At 56.8% G+C, this 22813-nt stretch overlaps 1 protein-coding gene across 2 annotated transcripts; it reads left to right on the forward strand.

Annotated features, from left to right (window-relative positions):
• Positions 1-1002: 1002 nt before the first annotated feature.
• On the forward strand, positions 1003-22429 carry Mtss2 (MTSS I-BAR domain containing 2). 2 transcript variants are annotated; one of them, XM_046434429.2, is made up of 14 exons: positions 1003-1142; positions 5702-5763; positions 5848-5921; positions 6691-6775; positions 6864-6955; positions 7039-7113; positions 8336-8493; positions 8833-8940; positions 9806-9903; positions 11433-11655; positions 18095-18169; positions 18504-18680; positions 18859-19024; positions 19217-22429. In XM_046434429.2, exons 1-14 carry the CDS (start codon positions 1074-1076, stop codon positions 20002-20004), a joined length of 2250 nt encoding a protein of 749 aa, XP_046290385.1. In that variant the 5' UTR covers positions 1003-1073; the 3' UTR covers positions 20005-22429. The 2 variants fall into 2 exon arrangements, with proteins under 2 accessions (XP_046290385.1, XP_046290388.1); XM_046434432.2 differs by having other exon boundaries at positions 11529-11655.
• The last annotated feature ends 384 nt before the right edge of the window (positions 22430-22813 follow it).

The raw sequence follows: 22813 nt of genomic DNA on the forward strand, positions 1-22813 counted from the left end.
GGTTCACCTATCCCCAGGCTTTGGGAAGCGTTGCCTTGGCCTGACCAGCTCCCAGTGGCTCCTGGAATAGGGGCTTATACCTGCTCTTCCAGAACCCCAGCCTAGGATAACCCATGAGTGTTTACTTGCCTGGAGTCTCTAGGAAGACAGACTACTTGCTGCTACTTATGGCCCACGTACAAATATATGCCTCCCTATGCACTACCCAGGCATCAGGGATCCCCACCAGTGAGGAAGGAGGTTGTCCCAGGGCCAGGAGATAGATAATCGCCACCCCGCAAAGTCCTGGCCTCGGGCACCCCACCTGGGTGGCATCGATACCGCTTGGAAAAGAAGCCCAATAACTGGAGGGTCTGTCCCAGGAGTGAACCACCCAAAGGCGGGGGGGGGGGGGTACCCGTGACTCCCTGCGCCCGAGGTCCCGAGTATCCGTCTGGCGGGAGGCAACCAGGGACTCCATCCCGCCATGGTGTTCTTTGAAGACCAAGACCAAAGGCGAAAAGGTGTGGTCTGGGGGCCAAGAACCAACCGCCCATCCACAGCCTTGGGGAGCTGGGCGAGCCCCGCCCCAGCGCCGCCCCGACCCGCGGTGGCGCCCGCGCCCGCGCCCGCCGGCCCCGCTCGCCCGACCAGTCTGGCAGCGCCGGGGCTCGGATTTCAAAGCCCTGGTTTCTGGCCGTGAATGGGCCTGCGCCCGCCCGGCCTTTCCCACAGCCCCCTCCCGCGCGCCCGCCCTCCCCGCGGTCCTCCCCTCCGCCGCGCCCACGTGACGCCCGAGCCTCGGCGGCTCGGATTACCGCCGCCGCTCCAGTCCCCGCGCCGAGGCTGCGCCGCGAGCTGCCCGCGCCGCGCCGCGCCCCCAGCGCCGCCCGCCTGCCCCGCCGCGACATGGCCCGCGCCGCCCGCCGGCGGCCCGCGACCCCAGAGCGCGGCGCGGCCGGCCGCTGAGCGCGGCCCGGAGGCGGAGGCCCGGCGCGGCCTCGGAGCGAGCGCCCGCCGCGGCCCGGCCCCCTCCCCTGCGCGGCTCCCCGAGCCCCTGCGCGGCCCGCCGCCGCGGCCCGCCCGGCCCGAGCATGGAGACCGCGGAGAAGGAGTGCGGCGCCCTGGGCGGGCTCTTCCAGGCCATCGTCAACGACATGAAGGTAATCGGGACGCGGCGGGGCTGGCCACCCGGGTGGGCGCGCGGGTGCGGGTGCGTGTCCCCTCTGGGGACGCGTGGCGGCGGGCAGCCGTGCCCTGCTGTGACCGTGCGCGGTGGGGTCTGTGTCCTTGTCTGAGAGTGCCCTGCCTGCATCTGCCTTGCGCCCGGGTCTCCAGGTGCCTGTCTGCGGGAGTGTGGGTGCTCAAGTATTGGGGGAGCCGTGCAGCGCCCCGGGTCTCCCTGCGCCGTCGCGACCCGAGCCTGCGCACACGCGGGCTCTCTGTGCCTCAGACCCCCAACCATGATTGGGGTTTAGCTAGAGGACTGACTCTTTGGCCCTTTAACCAGTCCAGGGTCTTGCCGGCCTCCGCCCCCTTCCAGCACAATGTCCCCCCATCCCGACGGCCCCGGAGCCCAGACAATGCTGTCACAGCCCAAGCAGGAAAAATAATAAAGCAAAGAATCCTTAACTCCTTCCCCGCCAGAGGCCCGACCCTGCTACTGCCGCCCCAGCCCCGCCCCCCATCAGCAACCCCAGCGAGCCCCAGGACTCCAGGTCTCCGAGCTGAATGTCCCTGCATCCCAAGGATAGGCCTTTATCATCACTTTGAGAGGAGGAGGGGAGAAGATTGGGGTTGGTGGAGCAACCCCAAGGGAGCGCTTTTCCTACCCCACTACCACTCAGCGCCAACCTCCCACTCCCCGTGATTACCCAAGGTCAGGCTGGAGCAGGTCACTAATTCTTGCCCAGCCCACCAAGTGGGGAAACTGAGGCCTGGCAATGGCTCAAGGTCATTAACCCTGCCCCTGATCTCAGCCTTCATTGTTTATCTGAGAGGGGTAGGAGGGATCCTGTCCCGGAAAGAGGCCAAAGTATAATAGGACTGCCCCAGACTGAGTAGGCAGAGGGCCCAGCTCCAGTGACAGGGTGGGCCAAGAAACAGCGTTCCTGCCCTTCTCCTCTGTCCCCATGGTCTAGGATGAAGAGGCAGGATTGCAGGCAGGAGGAAGAACCTGGCTCCCCACAGGCGCTCCCGAGGGCCCCTTCACAGCCCCACACACACTGGCCTAATACACAACACAAAGTGCTACCAGGCCCCAGCCTGGGGAATGGTGGGGACACCACAAACCACATGCAACCTACCCAAGAGTTCCAGGCAGGCGCTTTGGGAAGTAGAGGGTGATAGGCAGGCAAAAGGTTGGGACTCCTTTCCTGTGCTGCCAGGGAAACAGCCCCAGAGGCAGCTGCCAGATCTCTGTCCCCTAGGATGGGGACTGAAGCCACTCTGGCCTGGGACTGCGCAATTAGCAGCATGTCCATGTCTCCCCCCGCCTCCCCCACCCCCGGCCACCATAGTGCTTTCCCCCCTGGGACCTCCATCCCTGGCAGCTCCACCTGTGGGCCTCTCTGCTGGCCCTGAGCAGCCTCCACCCACCCTGCAGACATCAGAGCCCTGGCACGAAGGCCCTTTCCTGGGACTGGGCAGCCTAGACCACTTCCCCTGGCCGCTTCTGGGGCTGGTTGAGGGTGGGAGCTGCCTGCACCTCCTCCCACTGGCAGCCACACAGCAAACACTGCAGCAAGCAGCAGCTTTAGCCCAGAGGAGAGGAGCAGGACTGTGTCCCTCCCTCTTGGCCAATTGCAAGGAAGTTAGAGATGACACCAAAGGTAATGGGCCCAGATCGCAGCAAGAGGTTCAGACTGGCTGGTGGCAGGATTTGCAGATATGTGGAGTCAAAAGGGAGAGGTTTCACCAACTGTGGTGACACCATGAAAAGATTTGCCCCTAGCCATGACACATGAATGTGTTCAAGGACCCTGGCCAGGGACAGAGGAGGGGGCTGGGCCATCTGGAGGCTGATAACTAGATTTGGGGGGCAGCTTCTGACTGACTCCAAGCCTACTGACTTGCTGGGTCTGGGAGAAATCTTGCCCCTTGGAGCTGCCCCCCAGTGAGCCCACAGCAGATCTCCCTCAAACCACTAGGAGGCTGGACCCGTGGCTAAAGGCAATAGCAGGGAGCCTAGAGAGCTGGAGGAAGGTCTGAGCTCAGGGGGGGAAGAGTCTTCAGGAGCTTGCCCTGCCTTCCCTGTCTCACACAGCTCAGGCCACAAGCCCACTGAATCCAGAGAGGGGCAAGAACTTATTTGGGGTGTTAGGCCCGGGCACAGCACCCTCAGAGAGCAAATGGGGCCACCACCTCACATTGGTCTGTTCAGATAATGGGGTCGTAATCATTGCCTCCCCATCCAGAGTAGAGTGTCATCCGGACACACAGACCCTGGGCAGGTGGGAGGGCTCTCCTAGCAGAGACAGGGCTTATGTGCTCCTGGCCAACAGTGATGAGCCCTTGCTAGCTGCCCAGACCCTTTCCAAGCAGTCCCTTCAGTGAGTACCCCCTGGAGTCTACACACTGACCCCAGGGAGGTGCAAGTCCCTCTCCTGATTTTACTGGTGGGCAAACAGATTCAGATTGCCCCAAGGTCACCTGGAAAACCTCTGGGGCTGAAGCCTAGGTTGCTCCCTCTCATGCAGCCACAGCCGTCTGCTCGTCAGACTCATCCTGTCCCCTTGGGCACCTCACCTCCTCACTCTGGAGCAGCCCAGATGACTGGGGCAGAGCTGGGGGTTTCCCCCATCCTTTCAGTCCCTGGAGCTCAGGTGCTCACATCCCTGCACCCCTGAAGCAGGATCCCTCTACCCTGACATGCAGTCATTCGCCTGTCAGACATGGGATCAGACTCTGATGCCACACCCTGTGGCTTTGGAAAAATCACTTCACCTTGTTTCCTCATCACTAAAAGGGGAAATAGTAGGAATCTTCTCACGGGGCTGCTGTGAAGACCGACGCACACTTTGCAAGTGCCAGCCAGGCCCTGCATAGAACACAGTGCAGTTACTGTGACCAGGGAAGATAAACCAGGGTCTCAGAACCTGACAGGCAGGGCCTGGGCCAGATAAAGCCTGGGGCACTGGCCACTCCGGCCCTTCCTCCTAGTCTCTGGGCTCATTCGGGAACCATGAGTGGGGGAGGGGAGAGAATGCTAAGCCCTTGAGGACTGAAGTACCTGGGTCCATCTGCTGAGGAGAAACTAGGCCTGCCTCCCTCATGCCCTGTCCTGTCCCCCTCCCCTGGGACGGCCCTCTCTCTGAGACTACCCACGGACTGCTGAGAGAGCTGAGAAGGTGATCAGGGAGGAGGGGGGCAGAACAGCTGGCTGTGGACCACCTGCACCCCAGCAGGGAGGTCTTCAAGAATATCCAGGCTGGGTGGGGTGAAGGTGGTAGAAAGGTATGCCTTTCAAAAGACCCCAAGGCATGGGTCAGCTCCTCGGGACTGCTAGGGAAAACCTCCCAGGCTCCTTTTCCCTGAGCTGTATGGGGACAGCCAACCCACATCCCCTGTCTCTTGTCCCAGCCTCAGTGTACTTCGTAAATATTTGCTTTCCCTGGTCACTGGTTTGGCTGGGCTGGGAAGGAGGGGGTTTCTGAGGTTCCCTGATGCCTCTCAGCTCCTTTCTAGCCCCTGTGGGTACTTCTGGCCTGGGGAGGCCAGCTAGAACCTGTCCTGGGGCTACAGCCAAGGAGAGCCTTCTCTAGGGCCTTGGGGGACTGGGGTCTCTGTTTCCCCTCCTTTCCTAGGGCAAAGCCTGAACCCCCAGTGCTTATTATACATGGAGGAGAAAGACCTTTGGAGCTGGGGCTTTGCTCACCCAGGGCTGTCCTTCAAAAAGCAAGGCCTCCACAGGGCCCTGAAGCCAAGGCTGAGCTTTCTCAAGGCCTGCAGCCATGGGGAGAGCACATTAGCCAGAAAAGCCCCTTAATCAGACTGGACAAGTCGGTCGCCAGGAGCTCGACCTCCCTACTGGGAAACCCCCTCCCAACATGGAGCCATGGGCCAGGCGGGGATAAAGGCCACACTGTTTCCCCTGGAGGGGAGGGGAGCGAGGGGTGGAAAAAGGTGGCTCTGTTGGCCGCACAAGGCCCCATTCAGCCTGGGGCCTGGTTGTCCTGGGCAGACTGTCCAGGCCCTGAGCAGCCACAGCCTCCTCAGAAGCCCAGGAGCCACTACTGCTGGCCTAGTGTGTCCTGCCAGCAGCAGCTCCCAGGGCCTCGCTATACCTGGAATGCCTTGACCCTGCCAGCCTCCCCACCCGACACTGCCCCAGCCCTAAGCCAGGCGGCAGGTCAGGGCCCACCATCCCAGGCCCAGGGAACATGGGTCCCTATTTGGACTCAGCTGAGATCCCTGCCAGGCCCCTGAGGAGCCCAGAGGAGACAGGATCTGCCATCTACTGCCTCCACCTCCACCTCTACACAGTAGGAACAGGGTGGGAAGGAAGAGCCAAGGCACTGGTTCCCAGGGGCAAGCCCTTCTCATGCCTGCTGCCCTGTCCTCAGCCCTGTCCCCTCCCAGAGGGCGGGAGCCTGCTCTCCTCAGGGGCAAAGCTGCTCTCAAGAAAGTGACAAGTCTGGGTAGCATATGGGGGATCCAGACCAGGCTGAGCCCTACAGCCCCCTCCCACAGGGTCTCATGTCCTCTCCCACCTCTCTCACAGAGCTCCTACCCCATCTGGGAGGACTTCAACTCCAAGGCCACGAAGCTGCATTCCCAGCTGAGGTGAGGCTGCCTGGGGTGCTCTAGCTAGGGAGGGATGGACGGAAGACCCCCGCCGACCTTCCATCTCACTGTCCGTCTCCCCAGGACCACCGTGCTGGCTGCTGTGGCCTTCCTGGACGCCTTCCAGAAAGTGGCCGACATGGCCACCAACACTCGAGGTGGGAAGGATCATGGCTGGAGGTCAGGGATGCCCCAGGGTGGGCTTGGGGTGGGAAAGCCCGAAGGAAATGACACAAGCCCGGGAGCTGAGGTTTTGCTCCCTCACGGAATGGGCTGGTTGTGGAGAGACTGAGCCCCTTGCCACAAGAGGCACAAGCAGGAGTGGGTGAGTGGCAACAGGGATGTTCCAGGGGATCCCTTCTTGCTGTGGGCAGCTCAGTTGACCCCTCTGCCAGCCATTTGCCCTTCTGCACAGAGCGTCTCTGGCTTCTCGCCTATTCCCAGCGCCCTTCAGTGCGCTTACGGGGCACGTGAGCACTCCCTGGGGTCCTGGTCTAGAGCAAGCACCTCGGCTCCTGTTCCTTTCAGCACTGAGAACATAGGCCCGGCGTGTGCCCTCCTCTGTCCCTTCACTCCACACCTGGACGGGCTCCCCGGGGACTGGAGAATTTCACTGACTCCTCCTTGGGCTGTCTGGCACTGGCCTCCCTCAGCTGGATGAGAGGGGAGGCCCCTGGCCTTGGCAGCAGAGTACCTGCAGCTGTCCGAGGCTGGGATGGCCAGCATGCGGGACCGGGGTCCTGGCCTGAGGAGGATCTGGGTCAACGCCCAGCACCCGCTCCCTACCCCACTCCACGGATCAGAGAGCGAGGGCGGGGCGCAGGCGGCAGGCCTGGCCTTCGCGGGCCGGCGCGCCCCCTTGTGGCCCCAGGCCGGCATTGCAAAGACCCAAGTGGGCCCCTTCCCACGCCGCGCTTGTCTCGCCAGGGGCCACACGGGACATCGGCTCGGCGCTCACACGCATGTGCATGCGCCACCGCAGCATAGAGACCAAGCTGCGACAGTTCACCAAGTGAGTGGGCGCGGTGGGCAGGGCTAAGGTGTTTGGTCCGCGGGAGACCCTGCTCCCTGTGATCCTGACCCCCAGCTCCCACCCACAGTGCGCTGCTGGAGAGCCTGATCAACCCGCTGCAGGAGCGCATCGAGGACTGGAAGAAGTCGGCCAACCAACTGGACAAGGACCACGCGAAAGGTGGGGTGGGGCTTTGTGGGGGTGCCCACACCCTCTCCGCAGGGATCCCTATTATAGCCTCCCATCTCACCCTGCCTCCGCAGAGTACAAACGAGCCCGGCACGAGATCAAGAAGAAGTCATCAGACACACTGAAGCTGCAGAAGAAAGCGCGAAAAGGTAGGACCTAGAGTCAGCTGCGGAGGCCCAGCCCCTAGGTCCCACTCCATAGCCCCACTGCCCTATGGGGCACCCCAGGGCGTCATCCTGGCCAGAGGGGTCCTATCCCTGACACAGGACCCTCCAACCTGTCGGGTGGGACAGAGGGAGCTGCCCTGTGTACCAGACAGGCCCAGGCCCTCCCTCTTGGGAGAAAGTAAGAGGCCCCACAGGCCCAGGCCCCCACCCCACCCCAGGAGTGGCTCTGTCCATCCGGCTGTCTTTCACACATTCTTTCTTTCTCTGTCTCTCCTCTTCCTCCTCCCACATCCTTCCTGTAGAGCTACTTGGTAAGTCAAATGTCAGTCCCTCCAGCTGCTCCTCCCGTCCTTGTCGCATTTGTCTGTCTCCCCCAGCTCAGGGCCATTGGAAGGAACCTCTTCAGGCCAAGGAGGAGCGAGGAAGGCGGTCGGTCCACCGAGGGAGGGGCCTGGGGCACAGTCCCCCTGGGGCCCTGGGGCCCCTGGCCAGGGATGAGTCCAGGGCCACTGCTGGGTCAGTCTGCCAGGCCAGGAGGGGTTGGCTGGTGGGGCGGGGTGGGGGGCATAGGCCCTGGCTGCCCCGGCCCCACCAGGCCAGCCCTGTTCTTACCTGTTGCCTCCCTGCTTCCTGTCTCAACGTCTCCTCCATATCATCCTCTCGCCTCTCTCTGTCTCTCTTGCTGCTTTTTGTGTCACCGTCGCTGTCCTTGTGTATTGTTTTCTTATCTGAGTGGGGGCCCACCCTGAGACACCCCTCTCCCTGCTCCCCAGGTCCAGCCCCTAGGTCTCCTGATCCTGGCACCTTGGGTGGCTTGGCCTACAGCTGAGCCCCCTACCCGGGTCTACTTTGTCCTGCTCCACACCACCTGCCTGTATCCTGTGTGGTGATGGGGTGCCCTCCCCAGGCAGTGAGGGGATCCCATGCAGTGAAGGCCCCCACTGGCCTCCATATGGTCAGCCCTGCCTACCTGGGTCCTGGGTGGCTTTGCAGCTTTGGTGTCTTTCCTGTGCGTGTGTATCTGCCTGTCCTCTCTGCCTGCTCTGGGGGGACCATCCCTTCCACAAACCCCACAGTCTGCCCTCCCCACTCCCCTTGTAGTGCCCAGCTCCACGGCCAGGGATGCCACCCCAGGGGCCTAAGCCATGGGTGCAGCAAACCAGGCCAGCGTCCCCAGCGCGGCCTCTCCTCCCAACCCCTCCAGGGAAAGGAGACCTGCAGCCCCAGCTGGATAGTGCCCTGCAGGACGTCAATGACATGTACCTCCTGCTGGAGGAGACGGAGAAGCAGGCAGTGCGCCGGGCCCTGATCGAGGAGCGAGGCCGCTTCTGCACCTTCATCACTTTCCTGCAGCCCGTGGTGGTGGGTCTCATGGTGACTCAGAGGCCAGTGGGGTGGGTGGGTGGGTGGGACCCAGGGTGGACTTGTTGACCTCCTAGATCACTTCTAAGTGATCCCTGGCAGAATACATTTAGAGCCACATGCTCCTGGACCAGAAGCAGGTCTCGTGGCTCTTCGTGTCCTGATTTGGTCTGGACAGATGGTCATGTCAGCCACCCAGACTGTGCTGGCCCAGCCTCCACCAGTCCCAAACGGACTGGTTAGCAGGGAAGGGTGAGACAGGAGAGGCCGAAAAGGCCTGTTTCTCCAGGGTGGATTGGAGGGCGGTGGGACCATCAGGTCTTATCACTGCTTCCTCAGAACGGCGAGCTGACCATGCTGGGGGAGATCACCCACCTGCAGGGCATCATTGACGACCTGGTGGTGTTGACTGCAGAACCCCACAAGCTGCCTCCCGCCAGTGAGCAGGTGCGGTGAGCCCTGGGGCCCAGGGACAGGGACAGGGACAGGGAGGAAACGGCCGTGTCCTCCATTGGAGACAGTTGAGAAAAGGAGACAGCATTTGGGGAAGGCATCTGGGAAAAGACCAGAGAACTTCCAGCAGCCACCAGGGGGCATCCAGTAGAACCTGCCCAGGTGATATGCTTAGGTCCCAAGTAGGGGGGGTCTCAGACTGAGAGCAGGTGGGAAAAATCTCAGATCCCTGGAGCTTGGCCCTTTCCAACCTGCTGATGCTTGGCTGCCATCCACACAGAGAACACCAGTCACCTCCCCTAGACCCAGGCATATGTGTCCACCGTGTCCCCCCCTGCTCCCACTGCCCTCCCCAGGCACATCCTGTGTGCCCAACACTCTGATAAACACCCTCTACAGGTTGTTTCCTTAGCGCTCTTGATGGTGCTCTAAGACAGGAACAGTGGCCCCAATTCATGGAGAAAGCTGAGACTCGGGTCCAACCATGATTTGCACCCCTGTTATCCTGGGCAATCTAGCCCGGTTCCTCTGCCAGTTCTTGGGAGCACCTGCTTCTCCCATGTCCCCACCCAGGCCTGGCTGGGCTCAGAGTCCCAAATCTGTGCTGTGTAAGCTGAAGGGGTGCAGAGAGAGCTGAATGTTCCCATATCTCTCTGCTTCCCACCCCAGTAAGAATCGTGCATTGGGAGAAGGCTGGGGGATGGGAGGGTTAGCTTCTTGGGGTCTTCTCCTAAAGCATGGTCCACAGCTGGGAAGAGAGTAGAAGGCTTCTGGCCCCGCCAGCTCTTTGAGGAGCATGACGAGCCTCTCTGTAGGTTAGGGTCTGCCTCCAGTGACCCCCATGTATGTCCCTGCCCAGGTGATCAAGGACCTGAAGGGCTCAGACTACAGCTGGTCTTACCAGACCCCGCCATCGTCACCCAGCAGCTCCAGTTCCCGGAAATCCAGCATGTGCAGGTTGGTGGGGTGGGACTCATGGAGGTACCCCAGGAAGGAATGTGGAAGCTCCCCCCAAAGCTCCATCAAGAACTGCTTCAGAGGCTGGAGAGGTGGCTTGGTGATAGAGCACGTCCCTGGCAGGTGTGAGGCCCTGAGTTCAGTCCCCAGAATTATGGGGTGGTGGGGTGGCCAGGGGGATTCTTCAGAGCCTCAGAATTCATATGACCTCGGCGTCATCCAAGGGATTTTCAGGTGTAGAGGAAAACATGCCCAGTAGTCCCAGGACTGCTGCCCCAGGCGTTTGTTGGCAGGGAGGGGCAGTAGCTTCGTTTACAGGGCGTTGACTGTGTGCCAGGTGCCAAGCATTTTCCTCATTGAATCCTAACACCACTGTGTCAGGCCTGGTCTTGTCTCCATTTCATAGAAGGGGAAACTGAGGCACGGGGTCTTAGCATTTAACCACTCACGGGACTCTGCCAGGCCTAGGACAGTGTGGGGCGGAAGTAAGAATCTGTGATCAGGGAAGGGGACAGGGCTTTCTGAGGACATATGCTGAACGGTCCAGCCTGACTGGTTCCTAAAGCTGGTGCCCAGGCAGCTGCCAATGGATCAAGCTCTGACCCAGGTTGGGCCCTGGGGTCTCAGAGCCAGGGAGGGGCCAAGAATCTCACTCAACACCAGGTTGGCTCAGCATCAGGGGCCCTTCCCTGATGGCACTGGGGCCAGATCTAGAGGAGACTGATGATTGAAGTGGGGTGGGGAGGGCACTGAGCACAGAGATGATTATTGAGGGAGGCCCCTCTGTCCGGGCACCCAGGGCTTGAGAGAAGCCAGGCCCAGTGATCAGCTGCTCCTTCCGGCTGCTGGAACCTCTTTAGACCTTGGATGAGCACCTGTCCAAAGAGGGGTAGACGGCAGGGGAGACCAGGAGCCAGGTGGGGGTGCTTCAAGGTCATGCTCAGAGCAGGGCAGCCTTCCTTGCCAGGGGCACTGCTGGGGGTTCAGTGGCTGTGCAGAGGGCATGAGCCATGGCCGGCTGGACACCCTCCGGCAGAGAGGCGATGAGATGATGGGAGGCTTAAGACCCTCCCTGGAGGGCAGCCTCATGTGCTGTCCAGACACGCCACCTCGTGCAAGATGGCACTCTGTGACTGGACGGCAACATCAGGCCTTGAGAAGGCAGTTTAGAAACATCTGATTGTTCGATGCTTTGTGACTCAGTTTCCCCATCATTAACCTGAGGACAACTGTTCTAATGGCAGAAGGGGAGGCATAGCGCTCACCTCGCCCTTGGCATGCCCTGACCGTGGCTTCCGACACTGAGGAGCTCCAGGGGCAAGGGCCTGGTCCCCCCTGCTCCAGCCCTGCCCTGCCTGCCACGTCACCCCGGGACCCAGCTCCTCCGTAGTACCCGGGTCTCAGGACCTCAGAGTCTGACAATCTCTTTTCCTTCCTTTGCCTTCATCTCTCTCCCCCTCATCTGTCACCCCCTCACACTCCCCCGCCTCCCTGTCTGGCTGCTGTGCCGTCCTCCTTCACTCCCTCAGTGCCCCCAGCAGCAGTAGCAGTGCCAAGGGTGGCGGAGCCCCATGGCCTGGGGGTGCCCAAACATACTCACCCAGTTCCACCTGTCGCTACCGCAGCCTGGCGCAGCCAGCCACCGCCACCACCCGCCTCTCCAGCGTCTCCTCCCACGACTCTGGCTTCATCTCCCAGGACGCCACCTACTCCAAGCCCCCCTCGCCCATGCCTTCAGACATCACCAGCCAGGTGAGGGGCACCAGAGGACCCCCCGGGTGGGGTGCGGCCGCCTCGGGTAGGCTCAGGCCTGACTACACGTGGGGCCACTGTAGCCATTGGGAGTGATCCCAGGGCCTTCATTCTGTTCCATGTTTGTATTATCAATTTTCATCTCTTGGCTTTAAAACTCACTATATCATTGTGTTTTAGATAAGTCTCTTGTAAACAGCATATGCCTAGATTTTCTTGTTTTATCCAGTCTGACAACATCTCTCTTTTTTTTCTTTTTTCTTTTCCTTTTCTCCTTTTTTTTTTTTTCCTGTGCTGCTGGGGATCGAACCCAGGGCCGCGCACATGCCAGGCAAGCACTCTACCACTGAGCTGCACCCCCAGCCTCAGCCATCATCTTTTTTATCCCCACTTTCATTCTCTCCTACTGGGACTCCAGTTAAATGTATGTCACACCTTGTCATTCTTTCTGTGTCTCTTAATTCATGTATTTCACCTGGTGTGGTGGTGCACACCCTGTGATCCCAGCAACTCAGGAGGCCGAGGCAGGAGGATCACAAGTTCAAGGCTAGCCTCAGCAACTTAGGGAGACCCTATCTCAAAATAAAGCATAAAGAGGACTAGGGCTGTAGCTCAGTGTTAAAGTGCCCCTGGGGGGACTGGGGATGTGGCTCAAGCGGTAGCGTGCTCGCCTGGCATGCGTGCGGCCCGGGTTCAATCCTCAGCACCACATACAAAGATGTTGTGTCCAGCGAAAACTAAAAAATAAACATTAAAAAAATATATATAAATATAAAGTGCCCCTGGGCTCAATCCCCAGTACCAAAAAAAATCCCATATTTCATTTCTTTGTTGTTTATACTATAATCTGGATAATTTCTTTAGGTCCATTTTCCAGTCTGTTTTTCCTCTAATGTACTGTCAAGGCCAGCCTCAGCAACTTAGCTTATTTATACCAGCACGGACTCATGAATATTCTCTGGGTTATAATTCACTACTACTGGGGCCAGATATGGTGGCCCATGCCCTTTAATGCCAGCAACTCTGGAGGCTGAGGCTGGAGGATTATAATCTCCAGGCCAGCCTCAGCAACTTAGCAAGCCCTGTCTCAAAAATAAAAAGGACTGGGGATGTGGCTCAGTGGTGAAGTGCCCCTGGGTTCAATCCCTGGTACCAAAAAATAATAATAAGCCATTACCACTGAGTCTTTTAGGAACTTTTTTACTGATGTATTCATTCCATATATGCAAAGAATCAAATATATCCTAAAGGTACAGTTCAATAAATCTGTACTAACAGAATACACCCATATCACCAGCATCAAGAGCAAGACAGCATGACCATCAGCCAAAGGTTGCCACTCTCATCCAAGGACAGCCACTGTCCTCACTAGCTTTTGCCTTTTTTATAATATACATGAGTCATTGGTCTGGGGATGTAGCCCAGTAGTAGAGCACTTGACTAGCATGAGTGAGGCCCTGGATTTGATCCCCAGCACTACGGATGGGTGGATGGATGGATGGATACATAGATGGATGATTGATAGATGGGCAGAGAATCATACATTTTGTATCCGTTAGAGGACAAAAGGTCCTTTTGCTCAGTGATTATGTTCACCAGATTCATCTGTCTTATATGAGACCTGTATCATTCCCATCTCTGTAGAACATTTCATCACATGAATATGTAATTAGCCATTCTATATTTGAAGGACCTTTGGATATTTTCTAGTGTTTTGGCTGTGGCGCAGCTAAAAGTGCTGCTATGAACCTTCTAGTTGGTGTGCGGTTCTGTGGGGGTGCTGAGCTAGGAGTGCACTTACTGTGTCATGATGTACGCACGTGTTCGAATTTGACAGGTGCTACTGAATGGTTTTCCAAAGTGGTTGTACAGATTTACACCCCTGATAGCAAGATTATGGAAGTTCATTGCTACACCACATCCTCAGCAGCCCTTAGTATTTTGTATCTTGTTTATTTTAACCATTCTGTCAAGTGTGCAATAATAGTTAGTACCTGGTGTTTGTCATTTGCATGGCCCTAATGATAATGAGGTAGGACACCTTCTTTCTTCTTTCAAAGTGCATTTGATTATCTTCTTTTGGGAAGGACTTGTTCAAATCTTTTCCCCATTCTTCTCCTAGGTTGTTTGTGTTTTTCTCTTTGATTTATAGAACTTTTTATATATTATAGATACAAGTCCTTCATCAGATATCTTCTCTCATTTTATGGGTATGTTTTTTTTACCCTTTCCATGGGGTCTTTTAATAACCAGAAATTTTTAAGTTTATATAGTCCAATTTTTCCATTTTAAAAAATTGTTATCAGGAGGCTAGGAAAAAAAAAATTGTTAGTGCCTTTTGTGTCCTGCTTGAGATATTGTCTCACACTCCCACTCACAAAGATGTTTTCCTTTAAAAGTTTTTTTTGTTTTTACCTTTTTCATTTAGATGCACAACTTACCTGGAATTTTTCGTTTGTGTGCATGTACGTGTGTGTGTGTGTGTGTGTGTGATGAAGCGGAGATCCTTTTTTCCATGTGGGCATCTAATTGACCTAGGACAATCTGTTGAAAAGACCATCTGTCTAAGCCCATTTGAGGTTCTGTAACAAAATAACCATAAGTTGACATAATACCATAAACAACAGAAATTTATTTTTCAGAGTTCCAGAGGCTGTGAAATCCAGGATTGAGGGAGCAGCAGACCCAGTGTCTGGTGAGGGCCCACTTCCTGGCTCACAGAAGGCCCTTCTGACTGTCTCTTTACATGGTGGAAGGGTCCAGCGAGCTCCATCAGGCTTCATTTATGATGACACTAGTCCCATTTGCTCAGACTCTACCCTCATGGTCTGATCACCTTCCCCAAACCTCACCTTTTCTTCATTCTTTTTTTTTTAACTACCAGGGATTGAACCCAGGGGTGCTTTACCACTGAGCCACATCCTCAGCCATTTTTACTTTTCATTTTGAGACAGGGTCTCACTAAGTTGCTGAGGGTCTCACTGAGTTGCTGAGGGCCTCACTGAGTTGCTGAGGCTGGCCTTGAACATGTGATCCTCCTGCCTCCTTCTCCTAGGTCTCTGGGATTGCAGGCCTGCGCCACCATGCCTACCTCAAAAACCTCACCCCTTGATGCCATCTCCATAGGGGTCAGGATCTCAACACATGAATTTTGAGGGAACACAAACATTGAGACCACAGCAGCCTCATTTCCCTACTGTGCTTCATGTCGTGAATCAGGTGTCTGTGTGGGGCTCTTTCTTGACCTTATGTTCTGTGCCACGGGTGACTTGTCTGTTCCTTGGGCCAACTGGTTGTCTGTTCCTTGGGCCAGTACCAACCCATCTTAATTATCGTAACTTTGTAGAAGATCTTGATATCTGATAATGAAAGTCCTCTGTCTTCATTTCTCTTCACAGTCTCCTCATCTATTTTTGATCCTTCGTATTTCCTTATAAATTTCAAGATCACCTTGTCAGTTTCTACCAAAAAAACGAAACCAAAATCAAACAACAACATTCCTCAGATTTTGACTGGGGTTGTGTCTTTCCTTGTATTTGGGATTTAAGTTTCCTCAATAGCGTTTTCTAATTTTTATGTAAAGATCTTGCATATCTATCATTGGATATTTTTTCTAGGTATTTGATTTCTGTTAGTATTATTATATATTACATTTTTGTTTGTTAGCTGTTGGTATTTAGAAATACAATAGGTTTTTTCCTAACCTTGTATCTAATAAACTTGTCCATTTATTTATTTTTTTATATTTTTTATTGATTTTATTTTTAAATACATGACAGTGGAATGCATTACAATTCTTATTGTAATTTTTCATATCTCAGTAGATAAAGTATGTTCACACCAATTCATGTCTTCATACATGTCTTCATACATACGTATTTTGGATAATGATGTCCATCACATTCCACCATCATTGCTAACCCCCTGCCCCCTCCCTTCCCCTCCCACCTTGTGTTCCGTGCAACTGGTGATTTGTCTGTTCCTTGGGCCCTATCTAGAGTTTGTCTATTTCTCCTATGCTCCCTTCCCGACTATGAGTCAGTCACCTTATATCAGAGAAAACATTCGCCATTTGTTTTTTGGGACTGGCTAACTTCACTTAGCATTATCTTCTCCAACTCCATTCATCCATTTACCTGCAAATGCCATGATTTTATTCTCTTTTATTGCTGAGTAATATTCCACTGTGTATATATGCCACATTTTTTTAATCCATTCATCTACTGAAGGGCATCTAGGTTGGTTCCACAGTTTAGTTATTGTGAATTGTGCTGCTATAAACACTGATGTGGCTGTGTCCCTGTAGAATGCTGTTTTTAGGTCCTTTGGGTATAGTCCAAGGAGAGGGATAGCTGGGTCAAATGGTGGTTCCATTCCCAGATTCCAAGGAATCTCCATACTGCTTTCCATGTTGGCTGCACCAATTTGCAGTCCTACCAGCAATGTATGAGTGTGCCTTTTCCCCCACATCCTTACCAACATTTATTGTGGTTTGTCTTCATAATAGCTGCCATTCTGACTGGAGTGAGATGGTATCTTAGAGTAGTTTTGATTTGCATTTCTCTAATTGCTAGAGATGATGAACATTTTTTCATATATTTGTTGATTGATTGTATGTCCTCTTCTGAGAAGTGTCTGTTCAGGTCCCTGGCCCTTTATTGATTGTGTTATTTGGGTTTTTGGTGTTTAGCTTTTTGAGTTCTTTATATACCCTAGAGATTAGTGCTATATTTCTTTTGCTAAGAAGAAACCTCTCTCTCTCTCTCTCTCTCTCTCTCTCTCTCTCTCTCTCTCTCTCTCTCTCTCTCTCTTTATCTATCTATCTCTATATCTCTCTATCTCTATTTATTTATTTTGGCAGTAGAGATTGAACCCAGGGCACTTAACCACTAAGCCACACTCCTAGCCCTCTTAATATTTTATTTTGAGACAGGACCTCACTAAGTTGCTGAGGCTGGCTTTGAACTTGCCATCCTCCTGCCTCAGCCTCCCAAGTCACTGGGATTACAGGCATGTGCCACTGCGGCTGGCCAGTAAACTTGTGTAAATTGCTTATTGATTCCAACAATTTATAGTTTCTGATATAGATTCTTTGTTATCATGTCATTGCAAACCATGATCATCTTATTTCTTCCTTATTTTCCTTTTCTTGTTTTATTGCACTGGCTAAGACTTCCAGTGCTGATAGTGGGTATCCTTGTCTTTTTCCCAACCTTAGAGGGAAAAATATCAATATTTTTGTGGATATTCTCTATCAGATTAGGTTTCTTTCTATTCTTTGTTGTCATTTTTTTCACCAATGGGTGTTGAATTTTTTCAGTGACTCTGCCAAATACTTCTGCATTGAGTCTTTTATTTAATATATTTAACAGTCATTGCTGAAAGTCTGAGTGTGTTACTTCCTCTGAGTCCTCCCTTTTGGTTGCTTTGTTCTCCTTTGTTTTAGTGATCTTGGCTCATCAGAGTCTTTAGGAAACCTGGGAATCTAAACTGAGGTTGATGTGGGGATTGTGGCAGGGACGGGGGTCCCTCCCAGCTGCCCTGGCTTGGTTTGCTCATCTTGAATTTTGCTTGTCACGAGCACTTCACTTGGCTTCACCTTTGACTGCAGTGCCAAAGTCAGCATCTGCCCCAGGAACCCATCACCTATGCGGAGGGTCCTGTTTCTACCCCTTGTTTCACTTTCCTTTAGGGAGAGCCTCAGGGGTACCTCATCTATTCTAATGCCCGCAAGCATTTCCCATTCACGCCCAAGGTCCCCTCCTGCCTGATAGGGCAGGAGTTACTTTCCCTCTAGCACAGCCGTTCCCCTCCCCCCTTCAGAGCAGGTCCTCTGTCTTCCAAGGCTCCTCCCACTTCTGGCAGCTCCTGGCCCAATCTCCTTTGTTGGACTGTCCTCCTCTTTCCAATCACTAAATGTCTGCACCCCTGAGGGCATGGTCCCAGCCTCGGGCCTCTAACTGTGCCCCCAGCTTGGATGGCCACCTCCTGCCCTGAGACAGCTGGATGTGTGACTCCAGCCCTGACTCTTAATCCAGGCTTGTAAATACATTTGCCAACATTGCATCTGGGTTTCGATTCCTAATGGGCACCCGGCTTCACATGTGCAGGATGACACTTTGGACTCCATATGCCCCTTGCCCTGCTGGCATCCCCTGAGAGAACCGTGTAAGGCAGCAGGTCCTCTGGTGAATCCTCAAAGAGTGGGTTCTTGGGCTGGGCTCTTGGTGGCTCAGTCCCCGGGGTGTGTGCCTGGGCCGCCACCTTCTGCTGCAGGTGCTCTTGGTGGCCGTGACCCTAGAGGGACATGGGGTGAGGTGCTGAATCAAACCGCCCCTGCATGCGGCACTGTAATCAGAACTGTTCTCTCCTCTTGCTCTGCCTGCCGCCCTGTCTGCTGCCGGCCCCTGTCTGCAACCACCCACTCGCTGCGTGGCAGAAGTCCTCCAGCTCCGCGTCCTCCGAGGCCTCGGAAACATGCCAGTCTGTTAGCGAGTGCAGCTCCCCCACCTCGGTCAGTGCCCCCAGCCCCGTCCCAGGAAAATCACCAGCTGTTCAAGCTGTGCCCTCCCAACGTGGGGCCAGCACCCCAGAGAGGCCCAGGTTCAGCCAGAGGACCCCCCAGCCACTCCCTTCACAGCCACATCTCTCCCTCCTGGGGCTCCCTGCTCTGCCCCTGGGCCTGGTGGGGCAGCAGCCATACCCACCCTCCAGGCTCTGGCCTGGGCCTTTGCGCTGAGGGCCCCTCACAGATCTGGACAACTTGAGCCTCAACCCCAGTGAAGGGCCCCATTGGCTGTGGGCAGCAAGGCCATGAGTCCCCCTGACCTGCCTGCCACACCCTGCAGGACTGGACCAAGGCTGGCCCCCACGAGCAGCCCTCAGGCGCCACGCTGCAGCGGAGGAAGGACCGAGTGGAGCTTCTCCGAGACAATGAGCCAGGCCCCGCTAGTGGAGGCACCCTGGGCCCCAGTGGAGAAGAGGTGCCACGACCTCGGATGTCCCCTGCCACCATCGCAGCCAAGGTAGGCGGGCAGCTGCCCAGGCGGCCTAGCCAGGACCCCCTGAACTCCCAGCTCAATGCCAGGAGGCCCAGCAGGGGGTCTCCAGGGCCAGCTTCAGCCGCCTCAGTGGGGCTGCCTGGAGTCCAGGCAGAGGGTAGAAAGGAAGAGAGACTTCAGTCTGCAATTTTACCTCCCCCAGCATGGCGAGGAGGTATCCCCTGCGGCCAGCGACCTGGCCATGGTGCTGACCCGCGGCCTGAGCCTGGAGCACCAGAAGAGCAGCAGGGATTCGCTGCAGTACTCGAGCGGCTACAGCACGCAGACCACCACGCCCTCGTGCTCCGAGGACACCATCCCCTCCCAAGGTGGGTCTGCGGGAGGCCATCCCTGGCCGAAAGTGTGTGTGAGGCCTTCACAGCCTGTGGCCCCACCCCACAGGGACAGCTGGGATTGGGCCGCACACGAGGGCCCCGTTCTTCCCTCTCCGTGTCCATCCTGGGTGGGCTGGGGCTCAGGGGACACCTGGACCCTAGGCTCACTGCATCTTGTGTCCCCAGGCTCCGACTATGACTGCTACTCTGTGAATGGGGACGCGGACAGCGAGGGCCCCCCCGAGTTTGACAAGTCGTCCACCATCCCGCGCAACAGCAACATCGCCCAGAACTACCGCCGCCTGATCCAGACCAAGCGCCCAGCCTCCACCGCGGGGCTGCCCACCGCCGGGCTGCCCACAGCCACGGGCCTGCCCTCCGGCGCCCCACCCGGCGTGGCCACCATCCGCCGCACACCCTCCACCAAGCCCACTGTACGCCGTGCTCTGTCTAGCGCCGGCCCCATCCCCATCCGGCCACCCATCGTCCCTGTGAAGACACCCACGGTACCCGACTCCCCTGGCTACGTGGGACCCACGCGGGCAGGCAGCGAGGAGTGTGTCTTCTACACGGATGAGGCCGCCTCGCCCCTGGCACCGGACCTCGCCAAGGCCTCCCCGAAGAGGCTCAGCCTGCCCAACACAGCCTGGGGCAGCCCGTCGCCGGAGGTGGCCAGCTACTCCACAGCGGGGGCCGGGCTGGCGGCTGAGGATGACGAGGAGCAGCAGCTGGCCGCCAACAGGCACAGCCTGGTGGAGAAGCTTGGGGAGCTGGTGGCAGGTGCCCACGCCCTGGGCGAGGGCCAGTTCCCCTTCCCCACCGGCCTGTCTGCCACCCCAGCAGAGGAGACGCCTACCCCACCCCCTGCTGCAACCAGCGACCCCCCAGCCGAAGACATGCTGGTGGCCATTCGACGCGGGGTCCGGCTCCGCAGGACCGTCACCAATGACAGGTCTGCGCCCCGCATCTTATGATGGCGCCACCCTCCCCACCCTGTCTGGCCCCAGCACAAGCAGGTGGCCTGGTCTGTGAGCAGCAGCCACTCAGCACAGGCACAGTCAGGAGAAAGAACAGCGCCAGGGACAAAGCAAAGCCACTTTATGGAAGAGACACCCAGGCTGGACCACAGCGTTTAATGGGATGTGACTTCTTTAACCAACCTCGCAGGACAGGTGGAGCCTGCAGGCCTCGAACTGGTTTTGGAGCCTGTTTTCTACTTCCCTTGCCCACTCTGTCCCTCCTCTCAGGCCCTGCCTTTTCCAAACCCCCAGAGCCCAGCCTGCCTCGTGCCAACCCTGGCCCACCTGGCCTGGGGTCCAGAGCTGCTCCCCAGAGTCACGGTGCCCTGGCTGACTCTTGAATGCCGGCCCTTCCTGTCCCTTCATGAGCCCCCTACACCTCTCCCCTCTACCTCTGCCTCTTCCAGGTCCCTCTCCACCTGGGTGGCAGGGTGGCTGTGGAGGGGCCAGTGTCCAATCAGCTGGGGTATCTTAATTTGTGGCTAGAATTAGGGGAGCAGGTTGGAGTTTGGAGACCAGGCCAACCCATGGGGAAGGGAGTCCAAGTGGAGTCACGGGGTGGAAGGACATGGAGTGGGCCTGCATGTGGAAGGCTCAGGGGACCCTCCCACCTCCTCTCCCATGTGAGGGGTGGCAGGAAGGGGACCCAGTAGGGCAGCAGGAAAAGGAAGGCAGAGGTCCTGGGGGTTGCCTGGCCAGCCACACAGGAGCTGCCTCAGATACCCCGTTCTCATCTGGCACATCAAGACTTAACTAGTGGCACTTTGGGGTCACAGTTGCAGCCTCCTTTGGGGTCGGGGGCTGGAGCAGTAGACGGTATAGAGGGTTATTTTATAAATATAATAAATTGGAGCTGACCCCAGACAAGGACTGTGTGGGGGGCGAGCTGGTGGTACAGGGTGTGTGTCTTCGAGTGCCTGAGAGGGGGAGGTCACAGGGTGGCCTGATGGGCCTATGGCAGGAGAAGGGCAGAATCAACTCCCCTGAAGCCGGGGGAAGCTGTTCTCTCCAGCGCCTCCAGTGTAGCCAAAATGAGCCTGGAGAGGGCAGGGCCAGGGTGTCTCTGGGCCTGTCTGCTGGGGTTTGAGGGAGCTACAGGCCTGGGGTGGGGGAGCAGGTGCAGGGTGATGGGCTGTGACTCTCTGTTGCCAGCGGAGATGCCATCCCAGGATGGCCCTGTGCAGGCCTGGGCCTGGGCTGGCAGCAGGGCTGGGCAGAGGAGTGGGGCACCCTCCTCTGTGAGGCCAAGTCTGAGCGGGTAAAAGCACGTGAGCCTAGGGCGAGTGGAGGGAATCAGGGTGGACTGTGGGTGGTAAAGAGAGCAGCAGAGCCCCAAGGGGGGCATCTCGCTGGGCGTCAGGAGAGCACTTTGCCTTGGTGTGGATGGAATGGTGTTGGGGCTGGTCCAGGCTTGAGCTCCTGGGAGTTCTTGGGCCGTGAACTGGGATCTCAGCAGGGTTGAACCCGTGTGAGTGAGTCCCGCTGGGCTCCCTGGGGACTGCTGGAGAAGGGTCCCTGCAGGTCCCTAGATCTGAGAACTGCCTGGTGGAGCCCATGACCCACCGAGCTCCCAGCCGTGGGAACCTAGAGAGCAGGTGATGAGTTTGGGGTCCCTGGGGTGGAATTTCTGCTGCACCTTCCCCACTCAGGGCTGCGTCGGGTTTGCCCAGGTGACCTGATGGGGTGGGAAGCAGCATGTGTGAGGGGACAGTCAGGAGCAGCAGGAGGGCAGGCATGGCCTCTGCGCCAGGAGTGTGGCTGGTCACAGGGGTCCCCGGAGGAAGAGCTCACCGCCTCCTGGGGGCTCCACAGGCCCTGATGGGCAGTGGGGGCTGGGGCTTCCCAGGAGAAGGTGGGGGCCACTGCCTCCCCTCCCCTGAGCCCCCAGGGCTGTACATACTCCATCCCCTCGTCTGTTCCCTGACCACCCCCTGCTTCCCTCGTCATTTAGCAACCACCTCATAGCGCCCCCCTTTCCGGGATCCGAGCCAACAATCCCGCGTCATAAACTTTGGTTTGGGGGGGGCTTCTTTACATTTGTTTATTTTTCATTTTGTACAGAGAACTGTTCTTTTCAAAAGCGTCTTTTGACTGCAGTAACTTTTCTGGTGCTGTTAACTTGTTCCTTTTTTTAATTTATTTTCCCTCCCCAAGGCCCCCCCACCCCGTTCCTGTTCACCCTTCCCCCACACACACCCCTCGCCACCCCTTCATCCCCCCTGAACCGTCTCGTTCCTTTTCTTTCCGTTGGCTTTTGGATAAATCCTCCTCTCCTCCTGCCCCCTCCACTCCATCCGCCCCTTGATTTAAATAGTCACTGCTACAAGTAACAAATGCACTGTGAGGATCCAGTATTAATAAAGTCGTACTGTAATTAACACCCCTGCCTCTGCCTGGGTTCCCTGGGCTGCAGCGGCTCACCTGCCTTCCCCTCCTGCCCCTGCACCCTGACCTAGGTCACCCCAGGCCCCAGGGGCTGCGAGCCACGTGGGTCTCCCTGAGGCAGGGGCAGGAATGGCCTGGGATCTTGGAGGTGCCTCACTCTGCCCCTGCTGGGAGCAGCCCAAGGGAAGGAAGAAGGAAAGATGGCCCAGCAGACACTCCTCAGGGCCACCAAGGCGCCACAGGCTAGGAAAGGGCTGGAAGGAAGTCCGTCCTCAGCTGTCCCCGGGTAAGGCTTCGCCCACTCCAGATGCAGCCCTCCCCCGGAGCCTGGTTGGCCCAGCCCTCCTCCACCTCCTGCACTAGGCCGGCCCCCAGCCCC

This window comes from Marmota monax, unplaced genomic scaffold (genome assembly GCF_021218885.2).
Source record: "Marmota monax isolate L192 unplaced genomic scaffold, Marmota_monax_Labrador192_F-V1.1 WCK01_AAM20220418_F8-fsc00024, whole genome shotgun sequence".
In the NCBI taxonomy this organism is placed as follows: Eukaryota; Metazoa; Chordata; class Mammalia; order Rodentia; family Sciuridae; genus Marmota; species Marmota monax.